The sequence below is a fragment of the Idiotropiscis lumnitzeri genome, chromosome 8, assembly GCF_059441095.1.
Source record: "Idiotropiscis lumnitzeri isolate Australia: NSW breed Sydney's pygmy pipehorse chromosome 8, RoL_Ilum_1.0, whole genome shotgun sequence".
Taxonomy (NCBI): Eukaryota; Metazoa; Chordata; class Actinopteri; order Syngnathiformes; family Syngnathidae; genus Idiotropiscis; species Idiotropiscis lumnitzeri.
In genome coordinates this window covers 22,828,173-22,846,857 of record NC_142398.1, presented here as the reverse complement: position 1 = coordinate 22,846,857, position 18,685 = coordinate 22,828,173, and the positions used below count along the sequence as shown (strand labels likewise).

General features: G+C 42.3%; 3 protein-coding genes across 3 annotated transcripts; all 3 read right to left on the bottom strand.

Annotated features, from left to right (window-relative positions):
• Window positions 1–4: 4 nt before the first annotated feature.
• On the bottom strand, window positions 5–8,744 carry LOC148332836 (B-cell receptor CD22-like). Its single transcript, XM_088303414.1, has 13 exons — window positions 8,660–8,744; window positions 6,838–7,203; window positions 6,472–6,681; window positions 6,039–6,389; window positions 5,206–5,445; window positions 4,871–5,137; window positions 4,516–4,776; window positions 3,636–3,878; window positions 3,407–3,523; window positions 2,057–2,138; window positions 1,909–1,966; window positions 370–410; window positions 5–68 (listed from the first exon to the last, which is right to left on the bottom strand). The coding sequence occupies exons 1-13, from the start codon at window positions 8,709–8,711 to the stop codon at window positions 5–7; spliced, it is 2,352 nt and encodes a 783-aa protein (XP_088159540.1). The 5' UTR covers window positions 8,712–8,744.
• A 1,620-nt stretch (window positions 8,745–10,364) lies between these two features.
• Window positions 10,365–13,392, bottom strand: LOC148332835 (CD209 antigen-like protein C). Its single transcript, XM_088303637.1, has 5 exons — window positions 13,279–13,392; window positions 13,078–13,185; window positions 11,992–12,143; window positions 11,492–11,595; window positions 10,365–10,727 (listed from the first exon to the last, which is right to left on the bottom strand). The coding sequence occupies exons 1-5, from the start codon at window positions 13,385–13,387 to the stop codon at window positions 10,583–10,585; spliced, it is 618 nt and encodes a 205-aa protein (XP_088159763.1). The 5' UTR covers window positions 13,388–13,392; the 3' UTR covers window positions 10,365–10,582.
• Window positions 13,393–14,085: 693 nt separating this feature from the next.
• LOC148332834 (uncharacterized) lies at window positions 14,086–17,899 on the bottom strand. Its single transcript, XM_088301639.1, has 9 exons — window positions 17,476–17,899; window positions 16,459–16,685; window positions 16,278–16,395; window positions 15,891–15,984; window positions 15,724–15,806; window positions 15,476–15,636; window positions 15,325–15,376; window positions 14,734–14,815; window positions 14,086–14,654 (listed from the first exon to the last, which is right to left on the bottom strand). The coding sequence occupies exons 2-9, from the start codon at window positions 16,683–16,685 to the stop codon at window positions 14,284–14,286; spliced, it is 1,188 nt and encodes a 395-aa protein (XP_088157765.1). The 5' UTR covers window positions 17,476–17,899; the 3' UTR covers window positions 14,086–14,283.
• Window positions 17,900–18,685: the final 786 nt, after the last annotated feature.

The following is an 18,685-nucleotide window of genomic DNA, read 5'->3' as shown; positions in this document are numbered from 1 at the left end:
GTTGCTAATTCCTGAGAGGCCCAGGGTGGTATTTGGTGGTGGAAGGTAATTGATCACCGTTTTTGGACCTTATAAGCAATGAAAACACAATCATTTCCAATGGAGAGTTTGTAATCGGTCCCTTAGATGACTCCGACTGAAATATGGAGAGAGCGGAGGGAGGCGTGGCCTTATTCCTCATAAATCGTCACTTATTTCCCAATTTCTTCAAAATGAATAGACAAAATAATAAAATGGCAACTCATTTCCGTTTCCTGATCAAAAAATACCCAAAGTGAGCTTTTGTTAGCGAATAATGGGCCATCTTGGTTTTTGTCCGTCTTTAAGGGAGGATGAGTCCTTATTCTCAAAAGAAGATCCATGAGTTACCAAAGCTCTCGAAAGAAGAAGCACAGCTGAGATTTTGGATCCTAGATTTGGCAAGCACACAGTTTCTGGTGATACCGGTTCGGCAAGTAAAGCGGAGCACCCATCTGGAAACGTCTGCTTTATGTTCTTTGAACTGAGGGACTGCTCCAGAATGGCTACGTACTTATTGTGTTTTCCATGCATGACTTTCTTCTTTGTCTTATTTCTATCGTACAAATAAAGTATGAAATGAAGTCTTTCCCTGAAGTTGGCCGAGGCGCCATTATGCTAAAATGTTGAAGCGGTTCCGATCACCAGCGGGCAACTGACTCAACGTCATCTGGAGATGAGCTCAAGATTGTCCGAGTCTAATTGGAGCCGACGGGACCACCTGGGCTGGATTACGCCGCCATATGGCACCTGATTGCTCCTCTCGCTCCGCCGTCTTGTCTTTATCCCCCGCTCGCCTGAATGGGAACAAGACAGCGACTCTGTTGGTGTGTCACCGTGTCAGCGGTGTAGCGTGCGGTCCACTTTTGTAGCCACAGATCTCATTTATGAGGGAACACTTGGCACTTTTGCGACTTTGAGCTGCCAGGAGAACTTTAAACTCAGGCCACATGGAGCCGAGGTTGACCTCCATTTTTATATTGGTACCTAAACAGAACATCCAAACTTTACGACTCCATTTTGACTTGACTTTCACCTGATGCTCGGCAAAATATTCAGCGTCAGTTGAGGCCAGGGGCAAAATTGGTTCCGATTAAGTACAAATAAGTCCAGAGAAACCAAAATGTTGCTTTTCAAAAAAGTCAAAAAAGCAAAAATTTTTGGACAAGCATCGATCATACAGGTAAAGGTACACGAAAATCAATAATGTTAAATAAATGAGGATTTAAAAACCAGATTAAATTAAAAAATCCCCAAATAATGGTCAGATAAATGAAACACTAAACAGTGAAATGACAAAACACATATCAGGTTACAATAATAAAATATTTTTAAGTGAAAGAAATGGTACTGAGATGACCAAAACGCCGTCTTGGTTTTGATAGTTTCGCTGGACTTATTTGTATTTAATCGGAACCAATTTTGCCCCTGGCCTCAACTGACGCTGCATATTTTGCCGAGCATCAGGTGATCGTGCAAACCTCAACTCATTTTCTGCACCAAAGTTGGTCATTGCCAGAAAGTGACGTCACAGCGTCACAAAACAATCACGGCACTTATAGGACGCCCAATCCGATTGTTGCGATCTCACCGGAATGAAGAGAAATGAAACGTACACCGAAAGGTGGGAAGTTTTATTCGGCAAAGTTAAGATGTCCTTTGGAGGGTTTCCTTTTGTTGACGTTTGTGTGTCAGCTCTGAAGTGTAGATATTCTCGTAGTCACCATGGCGACGCTGCTGAGGAGACAGGAAAATATCCCCCCCCAAAATAATTTTTTTGTGGGCTGTGTTTTTGAAATTTGGGAGTAACCAAAAAAGTGGTCGCTTCGCTTTTAACTCATATTGGGTCATTTTTTTGGGAGTGTGCGGGTGTGTGTGTGTGCGTGTCACCTCCTTGGGCTGCCGGAACTCGTTTGGTTGAATTCTTGCGGAGGCGGACGTCTTTTTCCTGCACACATTTGTCGTGATGACATCAACATGGAACGGAGTGACTAAGACGCAAATTTTGAGGAGCGAGAGTCTGGATTTGTGCTCGTACCTCATACAGAAAGCCAGCAGGACCGCCAGCATCAGGAGGACAAGCATCGCACTCAACCTGATGATGTTGTTTCGTGATGTTGCTACAAATTGCAAAGGTAGCAGTCAATCACACACACACAACACAGAAAATGTTTGGAATTCGGCTTTGGGGTGAAATTTCAGAAGGAACCAAAACTGTGCAGTAACCTTCACAGGTGAACGGAATTGAATCAGCCAGCTGAACTCCTTTTACAATGACAATTACAATTTACGATGACCGCACAAGTTTGACTTAGCTCTGCTGGCTCAATGCTAACACATAATGAAAAATATCATTGACTGTTGGATCATGAATATTTTAAAAACAATCAGTGCAACAGCACATGTAGACAGTCAATACTCACTGGCATTTATTCTTTGTCCTCTGCAAAGAACTACAAATCTTTCTGCAACTTACTGAGTCACTTACAGTAGTTGTGGAACTCTTCTTTGTGTGTCTGCATGTTTAACTTGGCCACGTTACACACACCAGAAGGAGCCACGTCATGATGCACAAAGTAATTCTTGACATTCAGATTGATGATCTTTGTATAATGTGTTTTTCGAAAGTATATTACTGGATATTGCTTCTCCCGACGAGTGTTGCGAGCGCGCCGCAGTCTATCCCAGCCGTTTTTCGGCAGTCGACGGGATACACCCTGGGCCGGTTCGTGTAACTTTCTTGACTGAAAAACATATTTAAAGCATTTTTGTCTGGTTTGTCGTGAGGCTGGAAAAGATTTCCATTCATTTTGACTGAGAAAGATGACTTGAGATGAAATTGGTTTGAGTTCCGCATTCTATTTGGTCACAAAACAAATTCAACTTGTATCTCCAACTTGTATGTCCACACCCAACTGAACTTAAAGTTCTTCCCTAAAGCCTCGAACGTTGCCGCTTATTTTGTAGCACACCGAAAAATAACATCTTCAGAAAAATAAATCCCACCGAAACAAATTCGGTCGTAATCTTACTTGTTTTATGTTTTTGGAACACCGATTTTCGAATGTCCACAAAAACTGTAACGTCAGACGGACGTGAAAGGCGCATGAAAGTCATGCCAATTTCTCCGGAAGCACAAACTTTTTGTCTAATTTTGACATCATTGAAAGTGCTGAAAATGCTTGAGAAGAAATTTCTAAACATTCTTGAACGCTCAAAATGTCCGAGAAGAGAGAAAGTCCGCTATTCCCTTCCTCCGGCAGTGTTTTTTTTTTTTTTTGCCTATCGGGGGTCATCTGTTTTTTGGTTTATTTATTTATTTTTTGAGGACAATACGATGTGAAAACAGGTGTGCTTTGGTACATAGTGCAAATCAATTTCCGCCTACGTACGGGTTTTGTAAACTGTCGTTGAATCTCTTCCGTCTTTGAAGAAGAGTTTGAGAAGATGATGTAATCACGTAACTGGCGCTTCAGAGAACAGATGACGTTAAAGGTTGCTTGTTCTGAGGGAAGCTCGCGTGTCATGAGGACCACACAGAACACGTACGCTCGTCATCATTTCCGCCAGGAATAGGGCGGACAGGAACTTTTTGGCGTTTCCGCGTCGCTGCTTACCGTTCACGTCGACGCTGGCCCGGCTGTAGCCTCGACTGTTTGTGGCCAAACATTCGTAAGCGGCGACGTCCTCCAGCCTGACGCTGAAGTTCTGACCCGACGCCACAGGCCCGGGCGTGTCGGCCTTGAACCAGGTGTAGTTTGCCGCCGGGTTAGCGTCGCTGCTACAGGTCAGAGTCAGCCAGCGGGCCCCATCCGTCTTTGAGGGCACAACCACAGACGTCTGCAGACGTCTTGGGGGATCTGAACAACAAAATGAGACCCACTCTGGGAATAAACGAGATGAACATGATTCTTGTGATGACTGTCTTTTCCGGACTATAATAAGCCGCTACTTTTTCTCCTCGATTTTCAAGCATGCGGCTCACACAACGGTGCAGCTTTTCTGTGCATTTTTCTTTCACCGGTAGGGGGCGCTCTATAGTTCAGAAACTACGTTAAATAAATCTCAAGTTTTTCTTTCTCTTGGGTCTGTTCTGTTTTAATGAGCAAAGTTGTTGCCTGTTGATGTACATTTATGTGCATTCCTAGTCGAAACTCGTTCTGTACGTGCAGTAAACCACTCATTTTTTTTCTACATAGAAAACTGCGGCTTATAGTCTGCTGCTGCTTGTATGTGTTTTTTTTTTTCAAGGAGGAGCTGCTGCGGCTTATATTCAGGTGCGCTTTATAAAGCGGAAATTACGTTACACGAAACCGCCATAATGACTTTGGGACTCCCTTTGGACCGGAATTTGGACTTTTGGCTCCATACTAGACATCTATATGAACTTTGAGTCTTAAACAGGACCTCCATAATAACGTTGGGATGAGGTCTGCTATTTGAAAATGGACTCCGTATTGACTTGGGTATGTCAACTTTTTGGACATTGGTACTTACACCGGACGTCTATGAAAAGCGGTGAAGAGTTGACATGCCCATATTGATTCTGGGCCTTGCAGAAGAAGCTTCCAGCATCTTGCGAGCTGATGGAGATGAAATGGTAATGTCTTTCCGGTCCCTGGAGCACAATGAGGTTGTCCTTGTACCACGTGTAGCTAGCGGTTGGGTTAGCATCACTGCTGCAAGTCAGAGCCACCGATTGGCCCTGGTCGGTGACGATTGATGGACTCACCCGCAAGGATGAGAACTTTGGAGCATCTGAAGAACACGACATTGCTCGTTTGATGACAAATCTTGAAAAACAACAACATGACGTTGGGGCACTTTTAATTCAAAGTACCACTTCACTCACATTTCACATCAATGGCAACAGGTTGTGACGACTTCTTCCCCAGCTCATTCTCCACCGTACAGAAATACTCGGCTGAGTCTGTCGACTTGATGGAACTGAAGACCAGCTCAGGTCCATTTCTCATGATTTGGAGCCGTGAGGGTCTGATCTTTTTGTACCAGCGGTGTTCAGCTAAAGTGCTGTCGCTGCTGCACTTCGCAACCAACGGAGCACCTTCCAGAATGTCACCAGAATCGCTCAGCGACACCAGCGGTGCTCTCAGAGCATCTGGAGGAAGATTTTAGAACATTAAGATCAAGATATAATTCTATTTAATTCTTTCTTTTCAAACTTACACAGGCGAGGAGAGATGCTGAGTGGATATCCTTCTAGCTCACAGGTGACGTAGTCTCCAGGACTGAAACTGATTTCCTGATGTGTGTTCATGTGGAAAGGGGAGCAGCGAGCCGGCGGGTCTCCATTCAGCGACCAGCAGAAAGACAAATCAGCTGATGGTCTGCAGCTCGTCTCACATGACAACTGAGCGACCATGTGGGAGTGCTCCACTTTGACACTGTTCACCCGCACCTTCACAGCTGCAGGCAAGAGAAGCAAACAGGTTGCTCCGGGAATTTCATGCGCCATAGGGCGCAAGTCTGGAGATTGACTTGGCTAGTCGAAAACCTAAGCTGGACTTTGAAACTAACAATAGGTTTTTGTCTTCTGGAACTAAACGGCCTTCTAAACTGGATCTCCATATTTACATTGATACCAAAAATGGACCTCCATCTTGACTTTGGGAGCGGAACAAATGATTGATTTGAGGACTAGAAAATTCTTACAAGGTTCTATGTAGGTTAAAAGCGCTGATTTGACTTCTGATATTTGGCATTTTGGTCCAGGTACAACATAAAGAAGGCGTCAGCTTTTATTTGAAAGCGTGCCGGCAAAAGTACTGGCCCATGTGACCGATATCTGTGTCCCATAATGTTGAGGATTCAAACAAGAAAATGCCTCCAATTTGGATTTTGCCTGCGAAGACTCAATTTTGAAGAGTAAGCTGTGTAAGCAAAGTGAAGACCGAAGACCAGATCAAATCTGAACCGCTGATGTATTGTCTCAGTCGTCTTCAGTCCATTCCAAATAAACAAACATCATGTTTGGAAATAGCATTTTGCTGCGTTTATACCTGAGACTGTCAAATTGGTTCCTGGTAAACTATTCATCCATTCAAAATCTTGCGTGGTGAACTTGAAGCGATACTCGGAGGAATCACTCTCCATCACGTTTGTGATTCTCAGAGTGGAATGTCCGTCAAATTCGAGAGGGAACTCCACACGAGCTTTATACCGGTCTTCCAACCGGAGGTCCTGAGGCACTGACGGATCTATCCACAAGTGTTTATGGTCTGGACTGAACCAGAATTTGGACTTGACCTCATTGTAGCTGCTGTAAGTGCAATTGATGTCCACTGAGGAGCCTTTGAGGGCGCAGATGTTCCTGGTGTTGTATTGCACCTTGTTACAAGAGCGGGACACACCTGAAAGATGGAACAAGCACTTGGTCATTCGCATTACCATGAAGCTAAGTGCTACTAGCGAGACCAACAGGACTCAACTCACACATTGGAGGAGATACGAGCTGCTGGTGTCCTTTTATTGCACAAGAGAAGCTGTTTTTCGAGTAAGATGCTGGTGTATAAATTTTGGAGTGTTCATTTTGGATTTCATCTTCATTCTCATACCAGATGTATGACGTAGACGGCCCCAGACTGCACTTGCTGACACAACTCAGAGATTTTGCATAAGGTCTATACCACTGTACGCTGAGGTCTGGATTTGTGAGGAAGAAACAGAGATCTCATGTTCAGGCCCATTTTCAAACTACTTTTCTTCATTCAAAATAGCGGAAAAAGACAAGTTTGATTTTAGCGGCAATGCGAGGTCTATGAATATTTAACGTCTCTGGCATTAGAAGAGAATCCGTACCAGTGACGGTGAGATTGACTCCAGGCATGACAGTGTAGCTCCCTCCTCTCGTTGGGTTTGTTCCGAATCTGAACTTGTACACGCCCGAGTCACTCTCGCTCAGCTCTGTGATGGACAAACTGCACCAGTTGCCATGACAGTCATCGTGCAGACGACCGGCGTACTGTGGGTTCGACCTCAGATCTTCAGGCTGATGCTCGTGCTCTTTGGTGAACCACAATGTGTCCTCAACAATCGTGCCTTGACTGTTTGTTGTTGGTGGGTATGTGAAGACGCAGTGGAGGTCCACTGTTGCTCCTGTCAGGGCGCAAACCTTAATCCAAGGGTAGGTTCCTCCCCAGGGTCTCCCCTGCATACCCTGGACCACTAGAACACACAACACCACAAACGTAGTCGACAGACGCCCAAGGAAACATACGGAAGATGCCTGGGTAGATTCTCAGCTGTCCAGGTGAGGGTAATAAAATAAAGACGTTCCTTGTGTTTTCAATTCCAAATTTTCGGTCTAGCGACTCTGGTGTGTATGTGGCCCGGGTGTGGTCCTTTGAGGGTCGTCTGTGTTTGCAGGCGTGGCTGGCAATTGAGCAGAACTGACGAAACCTTTTGGATTTAAGATGAAACGTCTGCTAAGAAGAGTCGTGTCGCCTCCGTTCAACCTTTGCAGACCACAAAAGAGATGATGCAATGCCAACCACATTTGCTGTGTAAGCAGGATCAAATTGCGATATAGCTCTGCGGCAGCTGAGCTCTTGATTACCATCGCCGAACGGATGTTTGAACGTGCAGGAAGTGACTCGCCGTGGTGAAGGTCGGGTCGGGCTGGGGAGCGTGTGTAAGAATTGCCAACATAAACTCTTTGGTACCTGGTAAAAAAAGGATCTGAAGTCATCGGTTCAGGTCCGGTTCTCACAACCCTAATGCAAGGCCAGGAGCGTCAGGAAAACCTTCGCCATTGGACGGAAATATTTGAAACAGTTCAATATTTAATTCCGAGCTAAATGAAGCTGTGTCCGATTTCCACGATGTTGCCAACCACGGGATCATGGCCGGGAGCAGGATCCACAAGTTTCGGAACGACTGTATTTTGGTCTTTCCGAGCAACTCGGATTCCATCGATCGTTCGTCGTGCGCGTCAACCAAGTCAAAGATTGCATCGTTCAGACAAAGAACTCCAAAAAAATGGCTCAATACGCAATGCGTGCAGCGTGAGGTCTGAATTAAATTGCAAACCAGCAAGCCGCCCGACAACAGGTGCGCTATTCTCTGTGGAAAACGATCAAGTCATCGGACGTCCTCGGAATTCAAATGTTTGCGCAAATCTTCCCACTTGGAGCAAGGAACTCAATAAACATTTCAATAGCCAATTTTTCCAGCTCCTGAGCGCAACAAGGTGTCCCTTCGGCACCCCTGAGTTAAATACAGCTAGAAACAATGTCACCAAAACGTTTTCAGACTTTCACTGAATTTGAAAAAAAGCCTTCAAAATCTACTTGGGCTGCCAGAAGCTTTGTCGGAATTCAGCAATTGACCAATCCCGAAGCGCAAACATGCTTTGGATTTTTGACGATTGCGAAGTGAACTTGGACTTCTTTACTCGCTGCTAAGCCAGTTAAGTCCGACTTGGTGAACAGATTTGAAGATCACAAAGTTTGTCGTTTTGTTCACTTCTCTTTCTTTCCCTGTATGACCGAAGATAAGAAGTAAGCAACCTTCATGAAAAATGTCATTGCTTGTTTTGGGGGTTAGAGACGGCTTCTCTCTTGAAAGATGGCCAAAGCAGAAAAGACAACTTGAATGAAACGAAAACGTCGACTTGTCGTACCTTGTACGCCGAAGAGCAAAATGAAAAGTCCTCTCTCTGCGGTCCCAATCATACTTGCTGCTCGCTTCTCGCCAGCTCAGTGGGGGTTGTCAACCAGTCGTAGTCAACGTGCAGACCTTCCTCGTTCCCTTTTCTACACTTCAAGCTCGCACGTCACAAGCCTATACCTCAATGTTGGGCAAACTTTTCTTTTTAAAAATCAACACGTAGGCTTAGTCATTTGGAGATCAGTATGGGGGGAAAAAAAAGATACAAAATTTCAAACCCGTTTGTAAAATAGCTCATTTTATCATTAAAATATTTCCTTTTATTCCATTGAATGAGAATCACCTTAAAATCAATCATCCATAAATCACATGCTCCCGTATATAATTGTGTCCTTAAAAAAACACTTTTTTACTCAACTTGTGTATAATACGGTGCCCCGATTTGCGTGCTTCCTTTATAAGTCAGAGTGAATAATACCAATGAATCAAGATTCAAAACATACAGCATAAAGTGTAAATGCTCTTCAGTCCAGGTTCAAAACGATCCCATTGTTTAAGGCAGGGGTGTCAAACTCATTTTTCTCGCCATAGTTTTGGTTTCGCTCGGTGGGCCATTATGACAGTGAACCCACATTATTATTATTACATATACACAACAAACTGATGGATAACTAGTTTTTTAAATCAGAATCCAGCCAAATGTTGTTTGCTTAATGACCATTAATAGTTTGATTGGTAACCAAGAAAAAGTCTGCCATATTTGAATGTTTTTAAAATTGACGTCAATTTGCAATTTTGGGATTTCAGCAAGAAACACAAAGTCGTGCACGATTTGCCTTCGCGGGCCACAAAATCATGTGGTGGGCCGGATCTGGCCCCCGGGCCTTGAGTTTGACTCCTGTGGTTTCAGGTGCTAGGTGGTAAACTCCGGTCCTCGAGGGTCACTATCCGGCATGTTTTAGATGTTCTCAACATACTTGTGGGCTAAATGCTCAAAAAATAGCATTTTATTTTTTCCCAATAATGCCACAAGGTACTGACTTTCACATCTGCTTATACCCTGTGGAATGATGGGGAAAAAAATGCCACACGGATTCAATAAAACCAAAAAAATGACCGATACGCAATTTTTACTTCATTTCATTTTCAAATGCATTTGTATAATTTTTTTCTTGCCCACATGAACATGCACAAGTCAATGCATTCCCAGTGTCATTATGGGAAAAATAATGTTTATAGCATTTAGGTAACAAGTCCATTCTAATATACTTGCAAATAAGTTCAGATGTATTTGCAAATATGTTCAAAAGAGTTTGCCAGTCCAAAAATGTGAACTCAACACGCTTGTGAAGTTTGGTGCGCTTGTATTCAACGTTCAACACATTCACGACCACTGACAAATATAGAAGCCAAAATGTCCATCCTTTTTATCTGGACTGCATTATGGAAAAAGAAAATTCACACGTTTGTTGAGTCCAATTTTTATTCAACTTGAATGAAGATAAAATTTTATACAATACAATAAAATATTCATTCATGCCGTTTTTTTGTTTAACTTTAATAGACCGAGCACGGTGTCCATGTCAAACTGTGCGTCACGTTACACAAACGTCCATTCATCCAAGCTCTAAATGTGTTTTAGGAGAAAAAAAAAAAACATGACTGATGATGAATGCACACGGCACAACTTATAGTGTGGGCCTACAATTTTTATGAATAAGGCCAGAAGGCCGAAGTCGGAACCGGCCCAGCTCTGCAGCCAAACTGTGAAAAAAGTGCGACTTATCATCCGTAAAATGAAAAAAAATGTGAGGAGTAGAAGTAAAGCATAGTCTGGAAAAATAACTTCTCCACAAAAGAATAGATAGCCCAAATTTCTACTTACGAAGTTACTTGCCATCTCTGGCGCAAAGATAACGGATGACGGAAAGTATCGCTACTTCAGTGCTTTCTCACAGATCCATTGCGATTTGACGCTACATTTCGAGTCGTTCAAACCAATGAAATTCATCATCGTATAAATGTCACCGCAGTCTTCTCCTCCAAATGCTCCATCAGGCTGTCCAAGGGCCCATTCTAACCTACGGGGAGAATTCAAAAAAAAAAAAAAGAAAATTGCCATGAGGGGTTGAGAATAAATGAAAGCCAATAATGCACATATGAAATGCAAATATTATACAACATTTGCTCAATTGTCTGGAAAATGTGTTGCAACCTTCAATCTTATAATTCTACTCTCACAAGATCAGGCCTTTCAATGCATTGCACGTCCTAAGAGAGAGAATTGTTTGTGAGGTAGACAAATATGAAGAGGAAGATGAAAAACAGCCTGCTTAAAAAAAAAAAAAAAGCCGGATAGAGTCATTTTTTGTTTGGAAACTTGTCGAAGAAGCTGAATCTAGCAACGCAACAAAGTGAAGTCTCAATTTAAAGGAGCAAAAAGAATCACAAATGCCTTTATTGTCATTGTACTCAAGTGTGCCACGAGATTAGAGAGCTCCCCTCTCCAGTGCAATACAACGAGAATTCGATTCAATATATAAATGAGATAAATAAGAGAATAAATAGCGAGATGGAAAATAATACAAAATAGGCAACAAAAGCAATAGAAACTGGATTTAACGGACGGACAATCGTGTCCAGACCACTCAGAACGCCTCAGAACCCGAACGTGCCTCTGTTGTCCGAGATAGGAGCGGAATCACAGATGTGCTCGTGTCGGAGCGGGATGACCTCTGCCAAACCCTCCAAACAGTACAGCAGTGAGCTGCCTCCTTCGCCCCCGCAAACTGTGAGAGAATTTCACCCTGGAGCAACAGTAAATTGCTTTTGATTCAAGTCACACCTGTTTTGGTGAACCGGCGTCCCATTCACCCAGATCCAAATTCCTTCCCGGTCCCTGTCGGTCATTCCAATCCATGCAGCCTTGGTGAACCCGGTGAGGAAAGCCTGCCACAAAAACGGAGCACATGATGCTCATTGGCGCGGTGAAAAGATGCGCCGATACCACGGACAGACAGAACAGAGGGGAAATCAAAGCTTTAACTCACTTTGGTTTGACCAAACACTTACGCCCACGATAAGCCGATCATTTGAATCGAGCTCATGATGGTGATCGGGCGCGTGGTCAAGTGCGCAGCTTCTTGTGTCATCCTCATGCTACAGCGAATGTTGCGCCCGCTATAAAAGTTTGGAAGCGGACCAAGATGTTGCAAATCTTGGGTCCGTTCCAGCGACGTTACTAAAACTAAACTAAAGGACGTCAGAGTGAAATCAACCTCGAGTCGCGTGCGAGGAATGGAACGCACTCGCCAAAAACTGCCATTTTGACACTTGTCAAAATACCTGTTCCTGTCTGCTATCGATGATAACCAGGTCGGCATCTCTTTGCAGACAGTCCTCACGGCTCCTGTCCCAATTTCTCCTCTCGGAGGAAATGTAGTAACAATGGAAGTTAAACCGCAGCCAGCCCTGCGGACAGTTCTCTTCTTTCTTGCCTGCGCACACACAAGTTGACTCGAGATTAGATGGGGATTGGTTGAGGTTCAAAAAGTTGCGCGTATATCAAATGTTTGTCACAAGCCTTCCGGCCCACGGCAAAACATACGCCAACAAGAAAACGGCCACAATCCTGCTCATTACAATAGAATGGATTATTTTTGAAAAACTTCTAATCATTAATCTAGTTTTTTTTGTTTTTTTTCAGTTTCAGGGTGCATACCAAATTTTGAGTTTGTTGATCAATTTAACAATTTAAAATTATACATACGAGTGAAGCAAAACAAAAAAAAAATTGTGAATAAACATAAAAACAAAAGAAAAACCAATACAAGTGTTTATTTTCGTTTCCTTAATTTTTCTAATTTTCCTCATCTGATTTCACAATTTATCAAATTAAACACGAAATTTTATCATCTGGTTGAGTTTAAAATAGCACAAAAAATGTACAAAACGCACAATAATTTGCTCTCCCACACTGCGCAGAAGCTGCTCGAAATTTACAGAAAGTTGCTTGAACAAGTCTGTACAAAAAAAAATCTAAAACAAGAACAAAAATTTTGCAATAGCGTGTTTCTGTAAGCGCTGTTAATTTGCGGAATCATTTCCAAACAGACCTGAAAAGGTGGGAATCACATGCAGAGTTCAAAAAGAAGTAAATAATAATATATATATATATTATCATCACAATATCCCTCCTTCGAATAATAGCAGTATGAATTATTTATCCAATAAAAATAAAAAACAGACAGCTCCGCCAGTGATTTGGCAACCTTGACACAATTTGGCCACAACGAGAACCTCAGAAATTGCGTAACGCAGCAGTAAGGTCATATCTTTACTCCCTCCAAAAAACATATTTGTGCAAAAGCTTGTGTTACAGAATGACCGATAACTGAGCTAGAAAGATATTTGTAAAAAAATGGAATCAACCTTGATGAGGCAGCTCTCTGTGACTTAGTCTGAGTGCGATGTTGAGAATTGCTTGAAAGACACACAGCAGTCCAAAGCCCACCAGAAGCACGGAGACATGTCGCGATTCTGTCAAGACAAAATTTTTTTGTAAAAAGACTAAATTAAACTATTCAAAAGTGATATGAAGCAGTCTCGAAAGGAACAAACGATTTTACGTACTTGGCCGAGTCTTTTCTGTTGTATCTTGGTGTGCATTTTTTGGAAACGGCTCATATTCACCAACTTCAACGCTGACTTGAGGACCACGAGACGTAAACGTCGCAGCCATGTCTGAGTACATGCAGTGAGATATGTCGCTTCTGGTGTTGTGTACAAGGAAATATTCCACCATATCCTTCCTGTCACAAGCCATATGAAACTCTTTGTTCCATTTCATTAAAAAAAAAGAAATTGCTGCATGTACCGGTATTTGTAAATGTCATGCTGCGAAAATATTTATGGCGCAATTCAATCACTAGCTCACTATTCTTTTATTTGCTCTTAATTTCTATGGACCAAGTCATTCTATTTAATTCATTGGATAACATCATCTAAGGAACCAATATCTGATTTAATATCCTCACTCACTTTGTTTATTAATGACAAAAAGGAAATTGTCAGTCGACCGTACCGCACAATTTAGAGTTTTGTGGAATTTGGACAACCCGCCCACCTTCCTTTCAGATTGTTTGAATTCATTTCTCTCCAATCATGAAAATGACGGGCTCGTGTTGCTCAGTGCTTTTGCAGAGCATTCATTTGTACTTCCGTTTTGAAGAACACCGTTGACGCAAATGTCACGCTAACGTGGCGAGAAGCAAACTTGAAAACACGAGCACAAAATTTCAACAGCCTGATACAAACGTCTAAGAGGAAAAAGAAAAGTCAAAAAATAAAGTATTCCCCCGAAATGGCCAAACATTTTTTTTTCTCTTTTGTGAACTTGAACAAATAAAGAACAAAGTATTGTAAAGCAAACAAATGATCTTCTTGTCATTTATAGCTTTATTGCTGTAAACGTGAAGGAACCAATAAATGTAAATCATGTCATCAGCCCAAAGAATCATGCCAAATACTGCAAACAGCACCGGCCCACAAATATAAAAACAAAACATATTGGCAGGCTCTGTACACACTTACATATTTCCACACACAACTAATCACAACAATGCAGTGTTTTGGATTTCATTGTGGAGGAGGAGGAGGAGGAGGAGGAGGAAGAGGAGGAGGAGGAGGAAGGAGATGAGGAGGGGGAAGGAGATGAGGAGGGAGATGAGGAGGGGGATGTAGTTTGGAGAATGGGACAGAATTTGGTAGCCAGAGTGGAGAGGTGTATGATGGACTAAAGAATGGTGGTGGGGGGAAAGGAGGGAAGAAGATTGGGGGAGGATAAAGGCCGGGAGGGGGATACCCGGGGGGCACGTCTGTGCGCGCGGGCGGCTGGCTGGAGTGACGAAAAGGTGCTTGGTTATTCTTGACATTGCAATGCTTGAATGAAGCCGCCGGACGTCCCCGTGTGGCACAGTGAGGCTGCAGAGTGTTCACCGGAAGACTTTCTACAACGGCATCAAAGCCATGAAAGAAACGCCGACATTCTTACGAGGACAATGTGGAGTTTTCATCGTCAGATATTACCTGTGCTGTTGTGCTCCTTTTTTGTGTTTTTCACTCTCTTCTTGGCTTGCTGCTCCTTCTCATCATCACTGTAGTCTAAAGCCTGGAGAGGAGAACAATTTGTTGGAAGATATGCAAGTGACGAGCTGTGCAATTCATCGAAATTCGAGTGCGATTATTACACTCAACGATTAGAAAATTGGCGTAAAAACACACAAACGACATTTGAACAGATTGTTGTTTCTTACAAAAAAATGATTGAATAATTACTAATAATATTATGTGTGTGTGCGCGCGCAGTGTTAAAGTGCCTTCTTGACCATTTCCGAGCTCCAACAAAATTCAGAGTCTGTGAGCACACCCACAAGCTGGACACCTTTTCCATACACTCCTTGTGAAAGGTAAAAAAAAACGAAAATTTGTTCCTCGCCCTGAAATCGCCCAAATTCTTTGGACTTCCCCAAGTTGTGAATCCACACGCGAGCGCACCCAACTCTCGACCTCATCCCTGCATGCCGTCACATCGCCAACAGAGACGAGACTGGTCTCGCAGGCAAATTTAGTTGTGGCATTTTTAACAATGGAAGCAAATATTCAAGCAGCAAAATGTACCTCTACTGGTGGTTCTTGATCATTTTTCCAGGATGCATCTGAGCCCTTTAAACTGCAGGGTGGACAAAAAAATAAATAAATCAACGCAACAAATGGATACATTGTATTAACATTCACTGTGCATCAGATGCTTGCGAGTCTTTGTACTCACAGTTTTAGTTGTTGTAGGAGGATGTATCCAGTATACTCTTTCATATCTGGTGCGTAATAAACAATCAGTCCAAGTGTCAGTCCCTTACTACTTAGATCGTCAGGAGAGTTAAAACGCAAGATATACAGAGGTCTGGATACAGGGCCAAAGACTTCAAAAACCTTGAACGCACAGAAAAGGCAATTCCAATGGACTCGCCGATGACGCAAGTGTTTTGTTGCACTTCATTTTGCATAAAAGCGTCCAACCTTGCCCAAAGCGAGTCGATCAGATCGAAAGATGATGCTGTCGTCGTTCAAAGCGGGTGAGTCTTGCAGAGACTGGATTATGACTGCACAGAGAGAGAGTAAATTTCATGACTTAATTGAGCAAATAGACAACAAGGAAGGAAGTGTGCGTTTCTGTATCGATTTACCGAGTTGTTGTATGATGCTCGATACTGTTCCTACTGGCATTAGTCCGACATCGTCTGGTAGTGACACAGTCAGCTCCTCCACCGCAGGCAAATCCTGTACAAAAAGAGGAGTTCGGGGATTGTATATTTACGTCTAATATCTAAATGATTTTGAGATTTAGGGATTATTAAAGCGTTAATTCCGATTTTCATGGAAATTCTCTTGACTTTGCCAGCGTAGGAACACAACTCTTTTGTAAATTGAGGACTTTCTATAAAATCATAATAATAAATAAAATTAAAATGAATGCGTTGGCTCAAAGGATGGGGAATGCTGCGCTACGTCACTTACAGTATTGCTTAGTACTTCACTCGTGTAACTCAAACCAGCACACCAAAATGACTGACCTCAAGTAAAATTTCATCTTTTGTTTTAAAGGGAGCTGCTTGGCTGAATCCATCGTCGTCAGCAGCGTTTTCAAACACGGTGACGGATGAAAAAGAGGAGGAAGAAGAGGAGCTGTCGCTAAGAACAGAAAAGAACCGTCATGAACAATAATTTTCTTTCCATGCTCCAGTGTTCTCTTACCTGTCGGAATCTTCCGACGCTTCACTTCGAAAGCCTTCCGCGTTACGCTCACAGACCGAAGAGGGGATTGCTGCAGCTGACAGCGTCTGTGCGGATCCATGTGCCTCTGGATTCTCTTCTGTATCCGCACTGTTGGATGTAACCAGAGTTCCCAGTTGAAAGGCCTCGTGTGTCCCTGGGGGGGATGGATCCAGCTGTTCATTCTTTTTCAGAAGCATTTCCTCCATCTGAAAGAGTTACAACTGTTTCCAATTTATCACATTCAGAGTCCCACCTCTGCCATTAAATCTTCATGGAAGATAGATGGATTATGCCTCGCTTTATAAAGTATATGTGCTACATCCTGAAACTTTAATGTTTTTTTTTTTTTACTTTTTAGAAAAGTTAATTGGTGTTCAAGGTAACCATTGTTGACTATTTTAAGGCACCTTTTTTGCACAGTGCACAATGGTTGTAAGTGTTGTAAATGTTACCCTACACCTCCAAACAATGCAAAAAGCTAAAATAAGAGAACAAAACATAATAGATATCGTATTATCATAGCGATATCCGACATGAATATCGATTTATGACATTTTGTCGATTTCTTTCAGTTCTTGCGGTCAACGACAGGAATGGCGTGTTGGCAACAAATGATCACAAAGTTGTGACATTCAGAAAATGAATGCAGTGAAAAAAGCACATTTTTCAATTTGCATTATCTAGCAATGCATCACTCAGTTGAAAACGTTAGCAAAGCTCTGGAAAGGTTTTTGTCAATTTTGTGTCACAATGGCTGACAATAAAACGAGAAGCACTTTCCACAGTCAGCAACCCTTACTTTAAAAAATTTTTTTTGTTTTTGTTTTAGGTAATATTGTTTTAGTGCAGGGGATGAACCAGAAAGTCATTTTACCCATCGTTTTTACACACGCGTCTGTGCCTTGACTGAAGTACAGCGTGATCAATTTTATTCTATAAATCGTTCCGAAATGTTTACAGTTTTCTAAAATAATAAATAAAAAATGATCGCCATACCTTTCAGCGTGGAATTTTATTTTTCTTCTACTTCTTAATGGTTGGCGCTGTCAATAAACGGGCTGTGTCCAAATTCATATGCAGAGTTCTCCGAAGACTAGATGTTTTTGACCCCTTTACGTCACTTCCGGTGCGACACACTTACACGTGGTATCCAATTTGAAATTAATATTGCACAAATTCGACATGCGGTCCACGGAGCCTGCTTGAGGAGGAGACTTTGAATGCGTCGAAGAACCCAGCCTAAAAATTGTTTTTCTACAATTATGAATTGAATGATTGAATGAATTATATGCGGTACCAGAAGTGACGTCACGCAGAAAAAAACCCCGCTCCCTTCTTCCGAGGAGGCATATTGTCTATTTGGACACAGCCACAATCTGAGACTCGTGCGCGATGTGAGTCGCGCATGAGCAGAAGGTCGGCGGAATTATCTGACTACGGCAACTGTACTAAGACAAAACACTTGGTGACGCCGCTGCATTATATGTGGTACGCATTCGCTTAACCTTCATAAAGTGTTTTCTAATGCCATATGCAATACTCACGTGTCATCGTGCTGCAACCACAGGTAATTTTTTCCCAACTTTTAATTTCCGTGGAACTAACCGCAGTAGGCTACTATCTACCCATCCGTATATATATTTTGAATCAACATCCAGCCAAATTAAACAAAACACTACTCACTGAAGCATGTACGGCACAAAAGCAAGCACACAAACAACATTTTAGTGTATGTACAATTAAAAAAAAAACATTCTAAGGTCTTTATATCTTCATGACAGAAAAAAGTTCATTTCTTCTTGATATTTTCTCAGAAAATCATTACAAGAATAGATATATTTTTGGAACCTTTATTAATAAAAACCAGAATGCAATAATATTTTACATTAAACATGATAATTACAAACTGAGCACACAAGCAACAGACACCGAACTTTGCACTATAACAACAGAAACAACAAAAGAGAGTTGTATCCGGAAATTAAAATAACAAGCCATTTATAATTTTAACCATCTCAAACATAAACTTGATCATGATTAATATCACCGGCCCACCAATTGCCAAGTTTGATCCTAAAAAAATGTACACGGACCTGGTTGCTTGAAGAGACATGGTGCGCCCTCTTCTGTGCGTTCTGGATAGTGCAGTCCATGTGAAAATTCCTACAGAAAGCAAGTCTGCGTGGAATTAATTCTAGTATGAGTA